We start from the raw sequence: 23,540 nt of genomic DNA, 5'->3' as shown, positions 1-23,540 counted from the left end.
TGATTAGTTATTGCACTGGATGCAATGATGTAAGGCTTTCTTTGTTTACTATGGTGCGTATTGGGATATTGATTTTGTTTTTGCTCTGCACTTACAGTATTGTGTCTGTCATATTACATCAGAGCAGAAGGAGGTTTTTTTTTTTACATGTTATGCAGTGTTATTTTTATTTATAAATTAACCTGTGAGATACAACAAAGTGTTTTTGAATTTATGCTCAGTATTTTGTTTCCACATGCATTTTGTATGACATTACAATATTGGTGCACTTCTCAGTATCATGTAAGGCAGACTAAGTGCCGTTATTAAGTACAATATTAATTATAATAAATCTGAATAGAGCAGAAGTTCATTTTAAAGTATTACATTTTCCTTGTACACATTACAATATTCAAGGAAATGGGAATCTTCAATTCACAATATTTCTAAATATAAAAACCATATCTCCAGACCTTCATATAAACTGAAAAATATTGTGGATTTTGGTGGTTGAGACTGCTGAAGTGCTACCTTACTCAAACATATCAGCTATGTTAAAATATCCACATTTTGTATTGTGCAGTAGTATATGCAGTTATGTACAGTTTTATATTTACATATTTTTAAAAACATCTTAGCTTGTCTAATTATGAAGGAATGACTCCTGTGGCAAATAAAATGATGAGGATCACAACAATCAACACGATCACGCCTATGATTATCATCATCTTCATGTTCTTCCACCAGTATTTTCGGGACACGCGGGTAGCTGTCTTTTGAAAGGAGTCTGCCTGGAAAAGAACACTGCATTATAATGGCAACAAGTGTACTTTTGACAGAAATAAAGTGTTGACAACTTACAACCAAACTGAGTATGAACCAAGTATGATTTGTAAATTTACATAAATACTTCTTTGTGGTCTGTATACTTATAACTTATGCTGAACAGCTGCAGAGAATACAGCAAAGATTTTCACCACCTGGCCACTTGTGGTTATGGTGAGTGACAATGAAGTGACAATATTGGCCATGTCACTGTCTTTAACTGTAATACTTGATTTATAAGTCCTGCACAGCTGCCACATATCCTCTTCAGCATCATATAATTGCTCATTTCTCCCAGATAGTATCAAAGGTGACACGTTTTCGAATACTTTTGGATTCTGTAGCATTTCTTAAGCACTATCAGGTTGCATGAACTTTCATTCATGTTTGCACTGCCCATTGTGCGTCTTCAACAGTGAAGAGTGACAGCTGCCCTATTAGTTCAGCACATACTAATATTGAAATGTTTATTTTCAGAAAGTACACACTGACTTTTATTTGTGTTTCTGTCACCACTAATTACATTGGGAGCACCCATGAGATATTTACTCATGAAGAATGTGCTTCCAAGAATGTACAGCAACACAACAACGTAGCTGTCATCACACAAAGTTTTAAAACTGATGTGAACACTGTGCAGGACATTGAAGAGAATGACATGAGTTCAGTCTCTGAACATGAGACCCTTCGTTCAGGTGTGGAGATCAAACTCTGCATATACTGCACCCACAGAGCTTTGACAGTGAAGAAAGCTACTCTAGTACCCATGACTCTGCAAGACCCTGTTCTTCTAACATTTTAGAAAGGTAAAGCACTGTAATACTCCATGGACAGGGTGGGTTTCTCAAATTACCTTGACCAGTAAGCTTTAGAGTAAAGTTCCATTCCTATTGTGTCAGAGTAGGTAAGCAGAAAATGCAGATATGAATGTAAATAAAAATGCCAAGGATAACTTTTAATCTGACACATTTTGCTGTTTTATTTTGAGAAATACTCACTGTTGCCTGGAGATCATCAGTTTTGTCAATGAGCTCATCTAATCGTTCTCCTCTCTCCAGCACTTTGTTGATGTTGTCTTTCAGAATGACTTTGACATCGTTGACTTGGTCCTGCACCTGGACAAGTTTGGTAGGGGCTGGTGGCTGGGCACTAGAGTCGGCCTGCGAGAAAGTCAAGCGGGTTCATCCACTGTGAAGCCTTCACTGGGCACAACAATCCATTGTTAAAAGTTCTCTTGAGGTCTGTAAAACTGCTAGGAAAGCTGCGTCAGCATCGGAAACAGACCGTGAATGCAGGGTTTACACTGACGATAACAAAATGTGATATAGCAGTAGTTTTCCCCATGTGCTATGCGGTTTACAGAAAATTAATTTTCTTTTCACACTACAGGCAAGATGAATTCTCTATTGTGATAAAATGTTCATTAAAAGTGAAGGCAAAATTTTGTACATTTAGTTGATTTAAAAAAAAAAATCACATATACGGTGCATGAATGTTGACAAGTCTTTCAGCGATAAAAATTATTAGATATGAACATTAGAAAGAGATAAATTCACACTAAAATTGAATACATTTAACCATTTACCTTTTGACAACACTGCTGCTAATAACTGTTCTCGTGAAGAAAATATTTCCAAAGGCTATTTTCACATTCAGTTCAGATCAAATTTGTCCTACAGTACAGGACTTGTGTTGCGCTTCTGCCAGCACAATTCCTCACAGGCTAGTCAAATGATTTCTTATCAGTGTAACTTTCAGCCATTTTAACACTGTGTGAACAACTACTTCCTTATTTTCCCAGCATTGCCATACGGTCATCATAGAGCTTCTTTGACAAACTATTTTGAAATTTCACATGCATAAAAATCTTAGTGTTTAAAATGCAAAAGGTCCAGAGCTGCTCACAATGCTCATGTTTTATATTACTGTGGAGGCTTACAAAAAAAATCCCGTGTCTACTCTATATTCACACTGACTTTAAATCTTTTCTTATATACTCTTACAAACAATAGACTCACAATTTTCACTGGAAGATCTTTTCTGTTGTATCAAGCAAAAAAAAAAAACAAAAAAAAGAAAACCCATACTTACCATGCTGCTGTGATTACAATCTTCCACTAATCACCACACTGGATGTCTTCAACTTATGAAGCACAGCGTGTTAATATTTTACAAGAATCCATCCAATATAATGACCATAATGAGGCACTGAGCACCATAAGCACAAAGCTAAAGAATGGAGTTACCGTGTAGAAACAGTTCAGCGCAGGTATCCCTTAAAGGGTGCTCCGCCTTGTAGATCACACATTAACTTCTCCTGCCGAAGCTCTAGGCTCCGATTGGCTGCCTGCATGTCAGTTATCTTTACTCTGACGTACCATCCTCTGGCCAAACACCTGATCCACATTCATGTGGCTGGGCAAAGGTCATTTTCTTTATCAAAACACTTGGAAAAGGTCCTGCAGATCTGAAAACAAAGAACCGGCGAGGTCACTTCCTCCACCTGGTTTCATGGAACTTGTTAAAACAAAACTATACCCTATACAGATCCAAATACTGTGATTTACCTGCTGTATATCATTATTAACAGCCGTGGAAACAACCTATGAACAAGCTATTACGCAACACAAATTAGTGTGCTTGCATAACAGTAGTCCTAACTGTATATTTTGGAAAAGACAATATCATTCTTAGCAAGTAATCCTACTATGCGGCATAGTATATATTTTAGTTAAGGGCACAGAGTGGCATGGTGGCACAGTGAGTAGTGCTTCTGTTTCACAGCAGCTGGGTGGTGCAAGAGAACATGGGTTTGATCCCCACTCAGTCTGTATGGAGTTTATGTGTTCTCCCTGTGTCCGTGCAGGTTTCCTCCAGGTGCTCTGGTTTCCTTCCACAGGCCAAAGACATGCTGTTCAGGTTTCCCCATAGTGTGTGAGTGATAGACAGAGTGTGCTCCACTGATGCATGGATGAGTGACCCATTCTAAGTAGTGTATCTAGCAGTGTAAGTCACCTTGGTGAATAAGTTGTGTGGGCTGATAACACCGCATAGAATTCATTGGAAGTCACTTTGGAGAAAAGTATCTGTGAAATAAATAAATGTAAGTGCACTGCTACCCTCAAAATGATGTACACATGGAGTTTCATAACTCAGATCTGTAATACCAGTTTCCATTCTCAGTAATAATACAATTCCTGAAAAATAAAACAGGCCAAAGAATGCAATTTGAGTAAATATTTCCAATACCAAAAAGTAAGTTAAGTTTCTTCTAAAATGTCATTAACAGAAAAAAATTGTATAGAATAGCTTGTCAGTTCTATAATGCACATAATAATCATGAAGTTTCAAACCTGACCTAAAATTTACATTTATTCATTTAGCAGATGCTTTTCTCCAAAGTGACATACATCTCAGCAAAAATACAATGTGCATTACATTAAAAGAAAAAGACATGGCTGCAGACATGTGACTCAAGTAAACCTAGTTTGTTACTTTACACTTGATGCACTGATGTTCATCGCTCAAGTAGGTGCATAAAACGCAGGATAGATGAATCCTGATAATCTCCTACAATTTTTTTTTTATAATAAGGTACAGAAACAAACATTCACATACAATGCTGGAGTAGCAGCTGTGTAAAAGCTTATCTGGGGATGATCATAAAGTTATGGTGCATGAACATTTACACCATACATGAGCTGGAGAGATCTTGGGCAAAGTGAGTCCGGAAAAGGTGAGTTTTCAGACCCTTCTTGAATATAGACAGAGTTTCTGCAGTTCTGAGTGAGAGCGGAAGGTCATTCCACCACAACGGAGCCAGAACCGAAAACCTCCATGCTTTACTTCTTGTGTGCGGAACCACCAAGCGAGCAGAAGTAGACGAGTGAAGGGGTGAATAAGTAAGTGTTGAGAGAACCTTGAGCTCAGTGTTAATTGTCAATGTTATTTGCAATCTGTAAACTATTGACAGTTGTCACCAAATTCTGCTGTACTGCCTTTGCACCACTATGAGGAGCATGCAAACATGTGACTGACTGTGAACTTATGGGCAGAGGTTATTGGCAAGTGAGTTTTACAGGTGCAAAGGGCTGAAGGTGCTTGGTGCAGATTCAGACCTGTGGAGACGTGAAGACTTTAGTGCCCAGGAAACGAGGTGATGGGAAAGCACAGCAACTGCAGAACTTGGTGAGCACAGAAATGTGGAAGAAACAGCAAGCGGACGTGCTGGGAAACACAATGACGTGAAGGCCTGAAAGACAAAGTGAATATGGAGCAAGCACAGTGCAGGGATCAGGGACTGGGAACAGAAAGCAGGAACACAAGAGTGTTTAATGCAAGGCAGAGCTACTCAGAGAGGCTCAAAGTGCTGTGTTGGCACCCACAAACTCACTGCCTCCAGTCTCTGCTCTGCAAAGCCCAGGCGGCATTGATAGGGTGAGAGACACTACGTTGCCCATGGGAGGATGTCTGCTGGTCAGCCAGGCAGCTGCACTTGACAGCCAACCAACCAACATCAACAACTGCTTATCCTGAGCAAGGTTTATGCTAAATAGCAGCTCTAAGTATTGAGCTCTGTATTATTATTATTATTATTAGAGCAGCTGGTAGGATAATTTTTGAGAGCTACTGCCTTTGGAAGCAAAGGTTGCAGGTTTGAATCCTACCTCCTGCTGTAGTACCCTTGAGTAAGGTACTTATCCTAAAATTGCTCCAGTAAAAAAATTACACAGCTGTGTACATGAGTAAAAATTGTAAGTAGCTGTGGTGAAAGCATCAGCTAAATGAATAAATGGAAATGCTTGTGTTGAATGTTTGTGAATTTTGTGTAATTTGTAGGGTAAAAGAAGTTATTGTGGAACAGCGAGTCTAGCTCTGGGCCATGGTTCTTTATTGAACTTTCTTATTTACACACACACACACATTTTCAGAACCGCTTGTCCCTTACGGGGTCACGGGGAACCGGAGCCTACCCGGCAACACAGGGCGTAAGGCCGGAGGGGGAAGGGGACACACCCAGGACGGGACGCCAGTCCATCGCAAGGCACCCCAAGCGGGACTCGAACCCCAGACCCAGCGGAGAGCAGGACTGCGGTCCAACCCACTGCGCCACCGCACCCCCTTTCTTATTTACATTGTTTTGTAAACTAGAAACAGCCGCCTGACTATTTGTGACGTTTTTAACCTAAATGGTATACTGGCTACACATCCACCTGCACTTCTTATGTGTATTTTCATGTCAGTTTCACTGTACATGATGTCCACATGCAATTTAAAAAACATATTTCATTAAGTCGTTGCTATTGTCCTGTTGGGAAGCTAGATCATTCATGATTCACTACAGCAATGTACACATCACACAAATAGCAGCATATAGGCTTTTAAATTATTACAGAAATTATGAAAAAATTAACAAACATAAACACAGACTTATAATGCACTTACAAGATTGAGTCAGAACAGACAGTACTTGCTACTATCTAATTTTGATGTGCTATATGAACCATTTCCTAAGTTGTTGTCAAATGAGGTGAATTTACAGAGTAAACCACCTTGAGTAACCATACAGGGTTTCTCCTTTTCACATTTATTGATTTAGCTGATGCTTTTCTTCAAAGCAACTTACAATGTTAAGGTTACAATTACTTACCCATTCATACAGCTGGGTAATTTTACAAGAGCAATTTAGGGTAAGTATCTTGCTCAAGAGTACTACATTTGGAGGGGGGAATGAATCTGTGACTTTTGGGTCCAAAGGCAGTAGCTCTAATCACTATGCTATCAATTTTGTTTGGTGCTTATTGAGCTTCTTCATGGGGGGTGCGGTGGCGCAGTGGGTTGGACCGCAGTCCTGCTCTCCGGTGGGTCTGGGGTTCAAGTCCCGCTTGGGGTGCCTTGCGACGGACTGGCGTCCCGTCCTGGGTGTGTCCCCTCCCTCTCTCCAGCCTTACGCCCTGTGTTGCCGGGTAGGCTCCGGTTCCCCGTGACCCTGTATGGGACAAGCGGTTCTGAAAATGTGTGTGTGTGTGTGTGAGCTTCTTCATGTATTACATATTTGAATAGTGTTACTTTGTGTTGGAATTTTCCTATTAGAGGACAGCTAGTAGGGGATGTGGTGGCGCTCTCTGGTGGGTCTGGGGTTCAAGTCCCACTTGGGGTGCCTTGCGACACATTGGTGTCCCGTCTTGGTTGTGTCCCCTCCCCCTCCATCCCCATACCCTGGGCTCTGGTTCAACATGACCCCCCACTTGGGACAAGCTGTTTCAGCCACTCTGTCTGTGTGTGTGTGTGTGTGTGTGTGTGTGTGTGTGTGTGTGTGTGTGTGTGTGTGTGTGTGTGTGTGTGTGTAACTGGCTGTATAGTGGTAAGAAAGAATGATTTACAACATAACTGCTGGTTTGAATCCTGTTCCAGGCAATTTTCAGTTGCTTTGCCTCACAATCATGACAAGGAACACATGTTTGGACCCTTGCTCCTACTCTAATACTCTTCAGCAAGGTACTTAGTAAAATGTAAAAATTAGCCTGCAGTACCAAAGGGTGAATAATTGTAAGAAACTTAGAACAGAAGCCTGGCATTCCAAGTTGCCTTGGACAAATTTGTGAGACACACAATGGCTAAAAATGCAGTTGTCATAATTTGAATCTACAGTATTTGAGTAGTCTGACAATATCTAATGTTCTTTGCATATTTCATTTATTGAAACATATATTTTGATATTTTGTCCTGTTAAAACTGCATCCTGAAGCTGTAAACATTGCCAGTGGTTCAGAACCTTAAAAGCCCTAATTTGTCGCAAATAAAAAGCACTTTAACCTCTCTTCAGGAATTTGACGCTTGAGTAGTTTTTTGACCAGATACCTTATGAAATTTATGCCAGCGGATTTGTTGAACTGCTAATGCTACCTGCGCAATTGTTTTTGAAAGTCATCATGTTTCAAATATGTTTGAGAGCCCAACTCTGCAGGTAAGCACCATAACTCTGAAATCTGCACAAAAATACTACACCCTTCCTTTGGTATAATCACAGCATCATCGTTGTTGAATGACAAACATAAGAGTTGCTTTTTATGGGTTGGTCTGTGCAATGCATTTAGCGATAATACTGTAACATCCCCCCATGGAGTTACAGGAGACAGGCTCAAGAGTCAGGGTTTCAGGAAAATGCTCTTCAGTGATGGCATACATGTATCATCTTTTTTTTTTTTTAACTCTACCAACCAGAATGGATTACCAGGCCACCAAAGATGTCTGGCACCATACACTGTCAAACTTGACAGGAGAAAATTTCTCTATCATTTCTGAGATTAAAACCTTTAGTCACTACATAAACCATAAAACTGTCACATAACCAAAAAAAAACAAAACCAGATAACACAGATTTCCCCACCACCAGGAATCAGAACAGTTACCTAACCCTATGCCTTTTCAAATTTATACTAAACTTTATTTAATGAAGTTATCAATAATACACAATCAAAACAATACATTAAAATCCTTTTCAAACGCATTCTTCCCAAAGACACCGCAGAAAGCAGTCTGAAACCACTCTAGAGTTCCTCCAGGCCACTCTAAGCCTCGCGACTACACACAATGGTTAGAAGGTCACCCCTTGAATCCCCCAGAATTCCCCGCTGCAAATTAAGCATAAGCAACGTATCAGCCAATCAGAACGGAACACAGGACTATATTCAGGAACAGTAAGCTCTCACACCAACTATTTACATGAATCTGCCTCTGCCCCCCCCGGTACAATATTCAGCATTTTAAGTATCATTGGCTTAAACCTTTTGAGGAGCAGGCAGCGTCCAGTGTTCTAGACTCCAATTAAGTTGTGTAACCGGTTATCTAATAACTAATGATCATTAACGTAGGTTCGCCCTGTCTTAAGGTTAAAGATTATAAGGTACTAAGAGACGCCGGAACCGGCTGATCGTCCCACAGCAGCGCGGAGCCACCGGCACTCAGCACGCTGAGTCTTTAGTCGTCCTTCCACAGCTCTCTTCTCTTCTCTTCTCTTCTCTTCTCTTCTCTTCTCTTCTCTTGTTCTGCTTTCCTTCTTAACCGACCCTGCCCTTGTTGTGTGCTTACCTTCGTGTCCTAGTGAAACTTCGCACCGCGCTGTTGTGACAGCACACACAGGCACAGTGTCAGTGTGTGTGTGTCAAACACCCCGCAATGAACTTCAGTGCAGCCAACAAATCAAATGGAAAAACATTCCTTTTTACCTCCGAGTCGGTGGGGGAAGGACATTCGGGTAAGGGCATCTTTTTTTTCTCTCTCTCTTTTTAAAATTAATTCATTTGTTATTCACAAGAACAAACACAACTTGTTATATGTGCAGTTTAGGCAGGTAAAACGGTAAGGAAACCGGTAGTGTCCATTTTTTAAGTCATTATTATGTATCATATGATACAGTTCGCAGTATAGAGTCTCCTTCGTGGGCGCAGCTGGAAACGTGTTCGGACATGTTCTCTAACCGTTACTGTTCACATTTACATTGGTTTCTTCCAGTTATTTACATTTACATTTATTAGCAGACACTTCTCCAAGCGACTTCCAATGAGCTCTATGATCAGCCCATACACCTTATTCACACTGCTAGATACTCTACTTATAAGTTATACTGGGTCACTCATCCATACATCAGTGGAACACACACACTCTCTCTCTCTCTGTCACTCACACACTATACTATAACTTTTATGTAGCAAGTACATTCATTCTGTTGCGACATCATAAAATGACACAAGTCATTTACCAAATGATTTGGGTCAGAACGCCCAATAAATGAGAATAATTCATATCTACTGCCATACACTCTAGTGGGTGAAAACTTACAATCTACATACACAGCAATGTAAATCATGGTAGCATTATTCTTGGAACTGTACTATATGTGGTTTGTGCAGTTTACTTCTTGGAAAGTTCTGGATGTCTTTCCTACATTTGTCTTGCCCAAGAGTAGCATCAGAAATTTTATGACTCCAGACAAAGTTCATTGAAATAAAGACTAATTCTAATAAGAACTTTCTTATTGTTCATGGTATCTTTCTGACATGGTGTTTTGTTTACTTTTTATTTGCTTCTTTGTCCCTCAGATAAAATGTGTGACCAAATTAGTGATGCTGTCCTTGATGCCTACCTTGCTCAGGACCCAGATTCAAAAGTGGCCTGTGGTAAGATTTTGAACCATTAAAACCTCACCAGTTTTTATGTTTTCCTGCAATTTTGTAAAAGCTTTGAATTTTCAGTCATTAAAACAATTCTGTAAGGCTGCACGGTAGCAACAATGCATGAGCTGTTTGGCTGTAGGTTTGAATTCAGCACAGTGTGTGTGGAGTTTGCACGTTCACCCCGTGTCTGCATGGCTTTCCTCCCACAGTCCAAAGATGTGTGGCGTAGATAAGTTGGAGCTGATAAATTGGCCTCTGTGTCTGTGTGTGTCTGTGTGTGTCTGTGTGTGTGGCTACCCTGTGATGGACTAGTGTCCTGTCCAGGGTGTACCCTTCCTTGCCTAGCACCCAGTCCTCCCAGGATAGGTTTCAGGCTATCGTGACCCTGACAAAGACAAGTGGTTAATGAAAACGAGTGGGGAAACAGTGCTGTTCCTTTATTCTTTTGTAGTAACTGCAAATGTTCTATTTGTAAAATTCAGCTTGTAGTTGGCAAGTTCATAAATTCATAGATTTAACTGTTGCTTCAACAGAATGTGTGGCAAAGACGGGAATGATCTTGCTGTGTGGAGAGGTCACTTCAAAAGCTGTTGTGGATCTTCAAACTGTGGTCAGAAACACTATCAAGAATATTGGATATGATGACTCCTCCAAAGGTAATATTTTGTAAAATGATTACGAGAAAATGTATATCCCATGTCATGTGGTAAGAATTAGTTTAAATAAAAATAGGAAAGAGAATCACCGTGGGACTTGCTGTTAGAAACATCAACATGTGGTTGAAGACTCATAGAAGAAAGATTACCGGTATTTAACCAGAGGTGGCTAGAGTAGCCAAATATGACCCTCGAAGTAAAAATACTGTTATTTTCAAAGACTAATTACTCAAGTATTAAGCTTTTTATTTTAATGACCCACTAGCAATGTTAACAGCTACAGTATAAAGTTGTCATTTTTTCAATACATTAAATTTCCTTTGCAAATAAAAATGGCTAGTTACATTAATCAGATAAATACAAAACCAATAAAAGACCCTTATCTAAGAGGTATTATAACTTTCATTTAGCTGACAACTTTGTCCAAGGCAACTTACAAAGATAGTTTTGTGCTTCTTACAAAGACTTGGTCGCTTATGCAACAGGGTAACTTTTATTGTATCAGTTCAAGTGTACTATAGTAGAGCTGTGTAATTTGATTGCAAGGTCACAGCTGTAACCACTAAGTTTTTTTTTTTTTTTTTTTTTTTTTTTTTCCTCCTCACTCATTTGCCGTTTAGTTGACACCTTTATTGAAAGTTATTTACAACTATACCAATTTAAACACCAAGGTGTTTATACTGTATCAATTCAGGGTAATTTTCTACATACCTTTGTGTTTAACATAGCTATTTAATATGGTTGATATGTCTGTTTTAATTGTATATTCAACAATAAGCTGATCACTCTCAGGCAGCCTCGTTTTATAGGATTTTCACAGGATTCACAAAATTCAGTAATAGCATTTTTTTTTTGTATCACCCAATAATAATGTGCACATCTCCCTAATAAAATAGTTTACAGATTTCTCAGAACCCTTTTATTTTTCCTAGGGTTTGATTATAAGACGTGCAATGTGTTGGTGGCCCTTGAACCCCAGTGTAAAGAGATCAGTGACTGTGTGTTTGAAGGCAAGAATGAGGAGGACATTGGTGCAGGAGACCAGGTTTGGTGTTTAGAATTTATTTCTGTTAAAACAGGTAATACAAAGCCATTGTGGATCTATTCAGAAGCATCAGAACAAAGCACTTTTGCATCTTAATTAATAATTAATTTTAAAAAAAAAACATAATTTTTGTATCTCTGATAAGCATATGAAATTACTTTTGTTTCATTTCTTTTACTCTCAAGCCAAACATGATATGATGAAAAGGTTTTTTCCAGGGTCTGATGTTTGGATATGCCACTGATGAAACTGAGGAGTGCATGCCGTTGACCATCTTGTTGGCTCACAAGCTCAATGCCAAGATGAAGATGCTGTCATGCAATGGCATGTGTCCTTGGATAAGACCAGACTCCAAAACCCAGGTTTTTTTTATTTTTGCCAAATAAGACTGTTTTGGAAAACACTTCTGTGTAATTGCAATATATAACTCCAGTATAACCAGTGAGTTCTCCATTGTAGCACATGTTTAAATGTGACAGTTTTAACCATGGATTTGTTTAAACTATTATAGTATCATGTCCCCAGTGCATAGAATTCATAAGGGTGGTATTCATTTGTGTCATACTTGTCACACATACACTGCCCTGCCAAAAAAAAAGTCACCACCTGGATTTAACTAAGCAAAGAGATAAGAGCCTTCCACTGGATAATTACTGCAGTGATTAAAATGTTTCAGCTGGCAACAAGTTATTTAACCCTAACTGATGCAGTGAGTAGCTTCTCATTTCTGAAACAACCATGTCAGAAGACATATCCTGTGGTTGTGGAAAAGATGTTACTCTGTTTCAGAAGGGTCAAATTTCTGGCCTGCATCAAGCAAAGAAATAACTAAGGAGATTGCTGAAACTATTAAAATTGGGTTAAGAACTGTCCAATGCATTATTAAAACCTGGAAGGATAGTGGTGAACCATCATCTTTGAGGAAGAAATATGGCCGGAAAAAATTCTTGAATGACTGTGATGGGAGATCACTTAAACGTTTGAAATCAAATCGTAAAAAAAAAAAAAAAAAAAAAAAAAAACAGTAGAACTTACAGCTATGTTTAATAGTGAAAGTAAGAGCATTTCCACACGCACAATGCAAAGAGAACTCAAGGGACTGGGGCTAAACAGCTGTGTAGCCTTAGGAAGACCACTTATCGGTGAGGCTAGTTGGGAAAAAAAGGCTTCAATTTTCTAGGGAGCATAAAGATTGGACTCTAGAGCAATGGAAAAAGGTCATGTGGTCTGAGTCCAGATTTACCCTGTTCCAGAGTGATGGGCACATCAGGGTAAGAAGACAGGCGGATGGAGTAATGCACCCATCATGCCTAGTGCCTACCGTACAAGCCTGTGGGGGCAGTGTTATGATCTGGAGTTGCTTCAGTCGGTCAGGTCTAGGTTCAGCAATGTTATGTGCTCAAAAAAATTAGGTTAGCTGATTACCTGAATATCCTGAATGACCAGGTTTTTCCATCAATGGATTTTTTTTCTTCCCTGATGGCACGGGCATATTCCAAGATGACAATGCCAGGATTCATCGGGCTCAAATTGTGAAAGAGTGGTTCAGGGAGCATGAGACAATTTTCACACATGGATTAGCCACCACAGAATCCAGACCTTAACCTGATTGAGAATCTTTGGGATGTGCTGGAGAAGACTACACAGCGGTCCGACTCTCCCATCATCAATACTAGATTTTGGCGAGAAATTAACGCAACTCTGGATGGAAATATATGTTGTGACATTGCATAAGCTTATCGAAACGATGCCACGGCGAATGCGTGCCGTAATCAAAGCATTAGAGTATGTGCCTTTTTTTTGGCCGGGCAGTGTATGTTGTCACCTGTTTGCCAGTAGATATCAGTCTCAGTGTACATGAACTGCACAGGTTGTTCTTCTCTTGTGTAGTTAGCCTGCTAAACATACACTAATTAGGTAGTGAATCTTACTTGCTTTCCTACCAGAAGTTCAGCGAAAACATTAGAAAGAATAGAACATCTAAATTAGACAGCGCTTTCTCATCCATCCACCCACACACCCACCCGCTATCTGTAATTGCTTGTTCAGTGCACAGTCATGGTGGTCCAGAGCCTATCCTGGAAATACAGGGAGTGAGGCAGGTTACCCACTGAATGGGACACCAGTCCATTGCAGGGCCATTATTGTCAGAAATATATGTGTGTGTTATGTTGATTGTTGTGGTGCTGCTTTGTGGATCTGTAGACATTGTTTTTCCCTTTAAAAAGTATGGCAGATCTGAACCTTGCATAAAAGTCCTACACCTAACAAAGTAATTTAACATAACTAGCTTAGAGTCCTTAATTAGGGAGAACTCATCACAGACCCAGATCTCAGGCATCCTGTGATGTTGGATAGAAGGATATAGACTGGATGTACCTTTTGCAGAGTCTTGCTGTCACCCTCGCTATGATCATAGAAATTATTTAATCTGTTTCATGTACAGTCCTGATAGTTTTAACTGTTATAGTATTGTAGCATGCGGTGCTCTGGGTTTGGATGGGACAAAGAAGGATGCACGGACAGTGTTTATTATGAATGTTTATTGGAACACCGGTATTGGTGCGAAACAATGGAAATAATGCTCTTGGTCCAAGAACCCCTTTTCCTCAAGTACTTCACCTCAGGCCAGCCTGTCCAGCCCTTTTAGCTGTTTTCAAGCTTTCCTTAACCCTTTTACGCTGTCCAACAGGCACTCATCCCCTTTTAACCCCTGTCAACCAACTATTTTACATTTTTCATACAATTCCCAGCTATTTACAGTAAACATCTGTTCCTGCTCGAACTTGACACTCCTTAATAATGCGGGTCGTCACAGTTTTGATTGCACTTTGTAAACTTTAACTTTAAAGTTCTCTTTGTTGTCATCCCACATTTAAACAGATTCACAAGAAAGAAGGAAATGCAGTTCCCCTGGCCACAGTGTGACAATACACTTGAAAGGCAGAATAACATCACAGAGCAATATAGAACAGCAAGGGGGGGGGGGGCTACTGTGTGTTGTGTTCAGTTAGCATATGGTGTAAAACAAGAGTGAGGTAGTGTAAGTATAAGTACATAGGTGTATAGCTTTATATGTAAAAATGGTGTAATAGTAGATAAGTACTGTATGTAGGCATTTATAGTAGATCATGTAAATATGGATTATGATTACACAAATATCATAACTTTACGCTTAGATGAACATACACCAGTGTAGATATGGTTACAAAAGCTGACTTGTTTTGTTTGAGCTAAAAAGTACTTTTCTTCAGCAAGCTCAAAATGAAAAGTTTGCAAAATGTGCACTGACTCTGGAAGGTTTAGTCTATGGAAATGGAAAACCCACAAAGTCTACTCTTTCCTAAGAACGTATTTTGTAGATTTTTAACGGCATCACATTTACTACTTAGTGTATCAAGTGCACTGTTTGTACATTTGAAAAGTGTACAATTCCCATCAGTATTTTCATGACAGAGGAGGTAAGACAATCTGTTAGACCTTCATCGGTGAGTGGCATTTAGTTAGTCTCTTAACAAGTCTGCCCTGTTTTCCTGGCATTAGGTTACTGTGGAATACCGTGATAATATGGGTGCAGTGGAACCTTTGCGGGTGCACACAGTGGTGATTTCTGTGCAGCACAGTCCTGACATCACATTACAAGAGATTCGCCATGGCCTGATGGAGAAAGTGATAAAAGAAGTCATCCCTGCTAAATACCTTGATGACAAGACTATATATCACCTTCTGCCAAGTGGCAAGTTCATTATTGGTGGCCCACAGGTGATTAAGCCTTTCATGGGTTTGGGTTGCTTTATATTCAAATATGAACAATTATTTTTGTATTGGTAGAATTTTTTTTCTGTGTTTTTTCAAATTATGCTTTCAATTATCGAAGTTACCAGTTAAATTTTAGTAAGCAAATTTCTGAAGTATTGGAATAGCAGGTTCTCCAGAATGGAGTGCAGTCTTGTGACTGATTTATTCCTGTATATCTGATTGTAAATTCTAAACATACACTTGTGAGATGTAGATTTCATGCATATTTAAATCCAGATTTGTATTGTCAGTTAGCTTCTCAGGTATAGTTTTTGTAACAAAGAAGTATTTTACCACTCTTTGTGATGCAGGGTGATGCAGGACTCACAGGTCGTAAGATTATTGTGGACACATATGGTGGATGGGGTGGCCATGGAGGAGGCGCCTTCTCTGGGAAAGACTATTCTAAGGTGGACAGATCTGGAGCCTATGCTGCTCGCTGGGTTGCCAAGTCTCTGGTGAAGGCCAAACTGTGCAGAAGGGCTCTAGTTCAGGTTAGATATTCTCTTTTTACAGCAAGTCACATGACTTAGAAATTATTTATTTTTGTAATGCAGAAGACGATAAAAAGCCTGTCAAGGGAGTTTCATCATTAATTTATTCACGCTGGAAGTAATTCCTTTGATACACCACAATGGTGGTAATGACCAGTGTACACACAATCACCTCCTCCTACTCTGCATTTGTACAGTTCCACTTGTATACTGCTTTGTCAGAACTTGTGGTATAACAATAAAAATGACTAAATTCTGAACTGATGTGATAGAAAATTCCTTTAATGTGTTGTATTATAGATTTCCTATGCTATTGGTGTGAAGCATCCGTTATCCATCTCTGTGTTCCACTATGGCACTTCATCCAGAGATGAGGATGAACTACTGCAGATTGTGCAGAACAATTTTGACCTGCGTCCTGGGGCGATCATAAGGTCAGTCACTCTTTCCTGAATGAGCATTCCAAAAGCATCTCTGCAGTGACACAGCCTTTAAAGGTCACACATTGTTAAAAAGTGTTTTGACAACCAGAAGTCAGTCCTTTTATTTCTGGATCAGTTATTCTGACCGTGGTAAATATAATATAGAGGAAGAGCCTTCCTCTTAGGATATAGATGCTATATTTTATACAGTGGCACAGTGGGTAACACTGGTACCTCACAGCACCTGACCTGTTTGGGTATGGGTTCAAATTTAGGTCTGTTTGTGCAGAGCTTGTATTTGTTCCATGTGATTGAATATGGACATTTACAGAAATAAGCAATGGTAAACCACTTCCATGTCCTTGCCTGCTACGAAAACCATGCGAGTTATTGCCAAGATTTGATTTTCGTTCAGTGGAACTTACCCTTATAGTGTATTTGGTATATAGAGATGAAATGTTGGGACACTTGTGCTCCCACATTGAAACAAAAGGCTTCAGGATTATCAGATCAGATTGGAAGCAGTAAAGGACACTACTGTTTTTTTTTTGTGTGTAGTGGCCCAGTAACTGAAAAGTGTAATGTAACACTCCAGGGCTATAGGGACAAAGGAACATTTCACTACTGCTGGCTCGAGACAGGAGAACAAAAAGCAATAAAATAATTCTACTGGGGCCATCCATGCTCTCAGGAGGAGTATTACCCAACACCCAGTACTATGTGGTTCCCCCACCCTAGCTCTTGAGGGATAGGGTCTTCTGTATAAACAGTGTCTCATTTAATGCTTCTGCCACTGCCCACACAGCACATTTAGCACTACTGTACTCAAATTTGGAGCTTTCCAAAGAGCTCCGTTCTCTCTAGGCAACAATAGAAGATTTTATTAAACTTAACCAATCTCTATTATTCTAACTTGTAAACTCTGAAAGAACTAGGACAAGGATTGGTTGCTGACCCCTGAATTCTTGATTAATGATTATTTTTAACATATACTGTTGGTGTAAATATGCTCTAAGTCCTACCATTTACATTGTATTAATGTGAATGTGATCACTTTTATAACAGAAGACAGGGTTTGTGTAAATAAAAACTGCCAAATTTTGAATTTTAACAGGAGACAGACCTTTATGGAAATGTAGATTTTCTTAGACTGACAACATCCTGGACCTCTTTAAACTCAGAAACATTGTTTTACTGTGGCGCTGGTTTCACAGGGAGCTGAATTTGAAAAGACCTATCTACCAGAAAACAGCATGTTACGGACACTTCGGAAGGGAGGCGTTTCCGTGGGAGAAGCCAAAGCCCTTGGTCTTTTAAAAATATTTTATCATGCCTTTTGTGAATTCAATATGAATATATGGAATAATTTCAATGTTTCTATGACTGTGGATGTATAAAATTAAACAGAATAAAATGTGTTTGTTTTGTTTTAGGTCTTGTTGCCCTGTCCATTGCAACTTGTATTGGAACATGTAAATGATGCAGTAAATTTATACTCTTACTGCTATATTTTAGTCAGCTTCGGTTAATCCTCGAAACTCAGGTAATTTGTATTTGCCTTTTTTTGCTTTACTTCCTGCTTCATGTCTCACACCTGACGAGGCTCCAAGAGTTACTTTGCTGTGATCAGTTGGCTGACATGTTGCCCTACCACTTATGACAGGGCTGAATTATTGAGATTCAATAATGTCCTCACTTCTTAACTGAAGTGTATGACTGAATCTAAAAAAAAAAAAAAAAAATGTTCAGTAATGGATTTCTTTCCTTGGAATCTCACAAGTGCTACTTTTGATTTATAGCTGTTGCAAAAATTTATTGGCATCCAGGGGATTTTAACCATATTTTTTTTACAATGAAATGAATAAAAAAGTACTCCTTATTTGTGTCATTAAAACAGATTACTGTGTGTTCATTTAGTAGATGTTCTTCTCCAAGGTGGCTTGAAGTGAATATTATGTAGTATTTAGCTGACAGTTTTTCACCCAAGATGACTTGCAGTGCTAGTAGCTAAATGAATCAATGTAAATGTAGTTATGCTACAGTACACTGTCTATAGTCAATCACTCATCTGCATTTATTAATTTAACTGATGCTTTTCTCCAAAGCAACTTACAATGTTAAGCTGCTTACAATTGTTTACCCATTTATACAGCTGGGTAATTTTGCTGGAGCAATTTAAGGTAAGTACCTCAAGGGTCCTACAGATGGAGGTAGGATTCAAACCTGCAAAATTTAGGTTCAAAGGCAGCAGCTCTAAGCCCTACACTACCATCTGCCCTGAGCTAGAGTCTGAAGTAGCACACTCACACACTATAGGCCAATTCAGATGAAAAGCATATCTTCGGACTGTAGGAGGAAACCAGCATACCAGGAACAAACCCACATGAACACGAAAACATACAAACTACACACTAACGGAATGGGGACTGAATTCGCATCCTCTCACACTGCCCAGATGCAAAGATGCAGCAGTGCTACCTGCTATGACACCATGCTATCCAGTACAAAAATAACTTGAAACTTAAATAGATTCAGCATTAAGGAAAAAAGGCTTGGACAAAATAAATGGCACCGAAGTCATTTGAGATTATAACCACCTCTAAACATTTCTTATGGGGTTCATTTGCTGCCTCATACTAGGACCTTGGACCTGTGCATGAAATCTGAAGAAAGGCAAGTGCAATGCTCGATGTAGTGTTTTGACAATGGATCTTAGTCACAGGTGTTACATCCTCAAAAAGAACTGGTCAGTTGTTTTGTCCATCCAAGTGGACAACGTGAAGTAAAACAAAACTACAAGGCCAACGCTCAGACCCTGGCTCATAAGCGCTGAGGTCTGGGTTTTATTATACTTCATGGAGCACGCGCAGCTTGGAGCGTACTTGAGACTTTCATGTCTGCAGCTATGTCTCTTTCTCTTAATATAATTCATAAATTGTACTTTTGCTGAGATGTACGTCGCTTTGAACAAAAGCGTCTGCTAAATGAATAAATGTAAATATAATGTAAATGTAAGTGTACGTGTTGGCACTTGATAGAGCATGCGCTGTGAAGTGGACGTGCTGGTATTCGATGGAGCATGCGCAGTGAAGTGTACGTGTTTGCACTTGATAGAGCATGCGCAGTGAAGTGTCCGTGCTGGTACTTGATGGAGCATGCGCAATGGAGTGTGGTTCACAGGTCGTTTGGATGAAGCGTCGCTGTATTTTCCTGGTCGGTTCTGGAACCTGCCTGGACGATATCATGTATAAATTAATTCATGTGGTGCCGCGCGAATAAAAATTTTAAGTTATAAGAAGCTGAAGGTACTGGACTTCAGAAGACAATAGAATGGCTGTCAGCCGGACTGTCGCTCTCTTGGGAATCCTGTTCCTCTCTTTTCTGAGTATTGTATACATGAAAAGTTCCTACAAAGCAGGTAATTTCCGAGACATAATAAGTTCCTTTTTAAGAAATATCCAGTTAGGATGTTGCCTGAACGGTAGCTTGTCTTTTGTAGTATGAATTGATCAAACTGTCAGTTTCTTCATCATGATCATGATCATGTATCTTGTTTTTATTATCATGTGCTGCTCTGACATGATTGTTGTCTTTCCCGTAAAAATACCAAAGATTGTTATACATAACTGTTCCATAAACACTTATGTTGTGATTGTTTGGTTATTAGTGATCGCTCTGCCGCATCTTGACCATCATGTTTCACAGGGTAACTTTCTGCATCCTGATTCCTCCCGTTTTCTCTCGATGGATATGGATATAAACTTAATTTTATCCCCAGATGCTTGGGACCTTGACCTTGATTGAAGTTGTGAGGCTGCGTCCGACCTGTTGTAGAAAAGAAACATTTCTGCTGTGTGTATGTTAGTGTGTAAGTAAGATGCGGATAAGGGCTGTGTGTGTGAAGGGACACAACTCACTCACTTTCTCTCTCTCTCTCTCTCTCTCTCTCTCTCTCTCTCTCTCTCTCTCTCTCTCTCGATAGGCTTCCAAGATATCCTGCTGCTGGTGGGACGCGCTCTCTTCCTGGTGCTCCTGTCCAGCTGGCTCGTGTCTATCCTTTATCCCAGGCTCAGGTCCTCCTCTGCTTCAGCGCCACCTCCTCGCTCTCGGAATGAAGGTGCGAGTGTCTCCGGTGACCTTCAGTGTTGTGACTGAAGTTCTTGTCGTTTTGTTAATCCCTAATTAGACTTTCTCAAATCCAGATGAAGATATGAAACGGAGGCAAGAGCAGGCCAGAAAAGAGCAACAGGAGACACTCTGCAACAAGGTGATAAAGAAAAAATTTGGAAGCTCCTTCTTCCTGTAGAAGGAGGATCAAATATATGACAGGGGCCACATTATGGATGTGAATATGTTTAGAGCTGTTGCTTTTTATAGATCCAGTGGAATCAAAATATTGCTTTAAATGTTTACGATTGTGTAATTTTAACCTCCTACTTGGTTGTGGGTTTAATTTTTACTTTTAAAGCTTGATTCTGGCCTGATGTAGAGATTCCTAAATTATTTTATTAAAGGTTTATGACATTAATATCTACATAATTTCTAGGTACTCACATATATTTGGCTTTACATTTGATTAGAATAATTTTATTATCTGGTCTCTTCACTTTTTGATGTCCTTTGATGTTCGGTTCATTCAGTTGGTGGTGGTGGTGATAATAATAATAACTACATAATTTCCAGGCTGCTGCATATCATGAGTCTGTGCTGATGCCTCGTCAAGAGTCCAAGCTAAGGAAGAAGGAGGAACGCTTCTACCGTATGACAGGAGAGGCTTGGAAGCTCTCCCCAGGCCAGCTGCTAGGGGTTGGGAACTGATTTCTCACTACTATTGAAAATGACACTTCTGAGTTCATGCACCACCAGGCATTCATGTCTGTGCTCAAATGGTGAAATTAAGAAAACTTTAAAAAAAAAAAAAAAAAAGTGTAGATCACTTATAATAAACATAACTATCATGTCAATAGAACTGGGATGGATGCTATCTTATTGTGTATGGAAAATTTCAGATAATTTTTGTTGCATTGGCAAGAAAAAAACCTGTCTAATCTTTCGACGAATAACGTAATAAGCTTAGCATTGTAGTTAGTCAATAAAAATTTTTCTTTTTGCTTTACTTCCAGACTCTAGACTTTTTTTTTTTTTTAAAAAATATTAATTTGTGGTCATATCAATGCACTTCCACTGTTGCCATTGTGTTTTTATGATGCAGGAGGGTGAATTGGTCACGGAGCACCTGGACGATGAGGACTTAGATGATACCCCCAATGTAAGGGCTATGCGGAGGAGAAAGATCCCAGAGAGTGCTACTAGGATCCTTGTGCAGCCTGATCCCCCTCAGGAAAAGAAGGTGTGTATTAATGTATTAATTAGTAATTGTTACTACTTAGAAGTTTCAGTCCAAAACAACACAGGCTACAGTTGTACTAGTATATAGAACTGGATTATTTTGTGTAGCAGTTCAAGTTGTACAATAGCAGGGATCCTTACCTTCCATCTGGTCACAAATCATCCCTTGTCACTGTGCAGCCTACTACAGTGATTTGCCCTAGTTAGCTGACTGGCTAAAATATTTATTTGTTGCAAAGCAGAGGTCAAGAACATGCTCAAAACTCTTTCTTATACCAGAATATAAGTAATCTATTTTTTTAAGGTTATTATTCTGCCAGATGAACCATTGGAAAATGATGAGGGGGTAAGTGTGTTTTTATTTCCTACTGGGATAATTAAAATGAAAATTAATACACTCCAGATAACATGTTTGATATAGAAGAAAAATCTAAAAGCAAACTCCCACCAATAATGGAATTTATTGAAAGTAGTTGGGGTGATTCCTGTGATATTTTGGCTATCAGAATTTGTGCTCAATACTTAATTACTTACATTTCCCCAGGAGTCAATAATATTGTATGCATCCAACTTTAAAAATTTAGAGGGGGGGAGAGAGACGCCCTGATTAAAGACAAGTATATGATTTTTTTATTTTTTTTTTAAGCTTATTTGAGCACGCTAAGTTCAGTACTCTCTTGATTTTCAATTCTAACACTGTTAGGTTGTGAGGGTGGTCTTGAGATGTCCCAGTGGAAGAACCCTCCAAAGGAAATTCTTGAAGTCACACAGCTCGCTGGTAGGCTTTATTTCTAAGTACTGTGTTTATGCAATATTCACATATTGGTGTGTTTCTCATAGTGACTTGTTTTACATTTATATCTGTTTTGATATAAACTTGTTTCTTTGTTTTGAACTGTTTGAACATGTGTGTTTTGATTACAAAGAAAGGCTTCTTTAAAATAAGAATTGCAGGGTCTAAAACTGGAGAAATTAGTGAAAGTATAGAAAAATGATCACAGCTACAGTTAAGTCAGAACTAACAAAAGGCTTAGCCAAGGGATGCTTTCTTACTGGTGAAAGACCTACTTCCCAGACTTTCTGGGATCTGTTCTGTCATCTGATGACCTTGCAGAGAAGTCACAGGTGCCCATCATTCATTGTTTTGCCTGGTGGTGTAAATGAGTGCCTTGCTCAGATGTTGCACTGGCGCCTCCTAAAGACAGGTCTTGGAATTGTCACGCTTTGCCTGTACCAAGACATGCACTGTTCCTTTATTTGACATGTTAACTGCCAGGAGGGACTCCTGGGAAAAGACAAACAAAGGAGATGTCACAAATCCAGTGATGCTCAAAGGGGCTGAAAAGTTACATGAATGAATAACGCAACAATGAATAGTGAGTAACAGGAACTGTACTGAAAGATGAAAAGGTGAATTGCTATTTTGTGCAGACTCTCCTGCAGTGGATGCAAAAGATTGGATACCCTCCAGCCCTCTACACAGTTTGCACCTCCTATCCACGTAGAGCCCTGGACACAGGACAGGACTTAAGCCTGGAGGATGCCGGTATTGACACAGATACTGTCCTCAATATAGAGGAAAAAGACACCTCCACAGCCTAAGTTACAGCTTCTAGGGTGCTTTGTTATGGGTGTTCTCAGTGTAGCCGTGTGCTGAGGAAATGGAAAAAGAATATCCATGTGGATAAAGGTGATAAAATCCACCATTATGGAAACAGTTATCAGGACAGTGCTGATGTCCTTTCTGTTCCTTTAGCCAATAAAATCAACACCATGCCTTTATGAAAAAGACATCT

General features: G+C 39.5%; 3 protein-coding genes across 3 annotated transcripts; 2 read left to right on the top strand and 1 right to left on the bottom strand.

The window, feature by feature from the left end:
* Nucleotides 1-466: 466 nt before the first annotated feature.
* Nucleotides 467-3,085, bottom strand: LOC108929934 (vesicle-associated membrane protein 8). Its single transcript, XM_018744853.1, has 3 exons — nucleotides 2,896-3,085; nucleotides 1,803-1,964; nucleotides 467-770 (listed from the first exon to the last, which is right to left on the bottom strand). The coding sequence occupies exons 1-3, from the start codon at nucleotides 2,896-2,898 to the stop codon at nucleotides 627-629; spliced, it is 309 nt and encodes a 102-aa protein (XP_018600369.1). The 5' UTR covers nucleotides 2,899-3,085; the 3' UTR covers nucleotides 467-626.
* Nucleotides 3,086-8,597: 5,512 nt separating this feature from the next.
* Nucleotides 8,598-17,712, top strand: mat2al (methionine adenosyltransferase II, alpha-like). Its single transcript, XM_018744734.2, has 9 exons — nucleotides 8,598-9,061; nucleotides 9,906-9,983; nucleotides 10,514-10,636; nucleotides 11,569-11,681; nucleotides 11,900-12,043; nucleotides 15,225-15,443; nucleotides 15,791-15,973; nucleotides 16,274-16,407; nucleotides 17,610-17,712. Exons 1-9 carry the CDS (start codon nucleotides 8,983-8,985, stop codon nucleotides 17,710-17,712), a joined length of 1,176 nt encoding a protein of 391 aa, XP_018600250.1. The 5' UTR covers nucleotides 8,598-8,982.
* A 1,822-nt stretch (nucleotides 17,713-19,534) lies between these two features.
* ubxn8 (UBX domain protein 8) lies at nucleotides 19,535-23,537 on the top strand. Its single transcript, XM_018744846.2, has 8 exons — nucleotides 19,535-19,813; nucleotides 20,378-20,512; nucleotides 20,598-20,662; nucleotides 21,079-21,201; nucleotides 21,608-21,745; nucleotides 22,049-22,090; nucleotides 22,448-22,522; nucleotides 23,176-23,537. Exons 1-8 carry the CDS (start codon nucleotides 19,726-19,728, stop codon nucleotides 23,344-23,346), a joined length of 837 nt encoding a protein of 278 aa, XP_018600362.1. The 5' UTR covers nucleotides 19,535-19,725; the 3' UTR covers nucleotides 23,347-23,537.
* Nucleotides 23,538-23,540: the final 3 nt, after the last annotated feature.

This window comes from Scleropages formosus, chromosome 6 (genome assembly GCF_900964775.1).
Source record: "Scleropages formosus chromosome 6, fSclFor1.1, whole genome shotgun sequence".
NCBI lineage: Eukaryota > Metazoa > Chordata > Actinopteri > Osteoglossiformes > Osteoglossidae > Scleropages > Scleropages formosus.
Note: the sequence above shows the minus strand (reverse complement) of the source record. Positions and strands in the feature narration are given on the sequence as shown.

Coding starts and splice junctions, on each gene's coding strand:
- LOC108929934 (XM_018744853.1), bottom strand. Junction 771..1,802: donor CTGATGATCTCCAGGCAACA/GTGAGTATTTCT, acceptor GTTCTTTTCCAG/GCAGACTCCTTTCAAAAGAC.
- mat2al (XM_018744734.2), top strand. CDS start 8,983: ATGAACTTCAGTGCAGCCAACAAATCAAATGGAAAAACATTCCTTTTT. Junction 9,062..9,905: donor GGTGGGGGAAGGACATTCGG/GTAAGGGCATCT, acceptor TTTGTCCCTCAG/ATAAAATGTGTGACCAAATT. Junction 16,408..17,609: donor CGTCCTGGGGCGATCATAAG/GTCAGTCACTCT, acceptor CTGGTTTCACAG/GGAGCTGAATTTGAAAAGAC.
- ubxn8 (XM_018744846.2), top strand. CDS start 19,726: ATGGCTGTCAGCCGGACTGTCGCTCTCTTGGGAATCCTGTTCCTCTCT. Junction 19,814..20,377: donor GAAAAGTTCCTACAAAGCAG/GTAATTTCCGAG, acceptor CTCTCTCGATAG/GCTTCCAAGATATCCTGCTG. Junction 22,091..22,447: donor CATTGGAAAATGATGAGGGG/GTAAGTGTGTTT, acceptor TAACACTGTTAG/GTTGTGAGGGTGGTCTTGAG.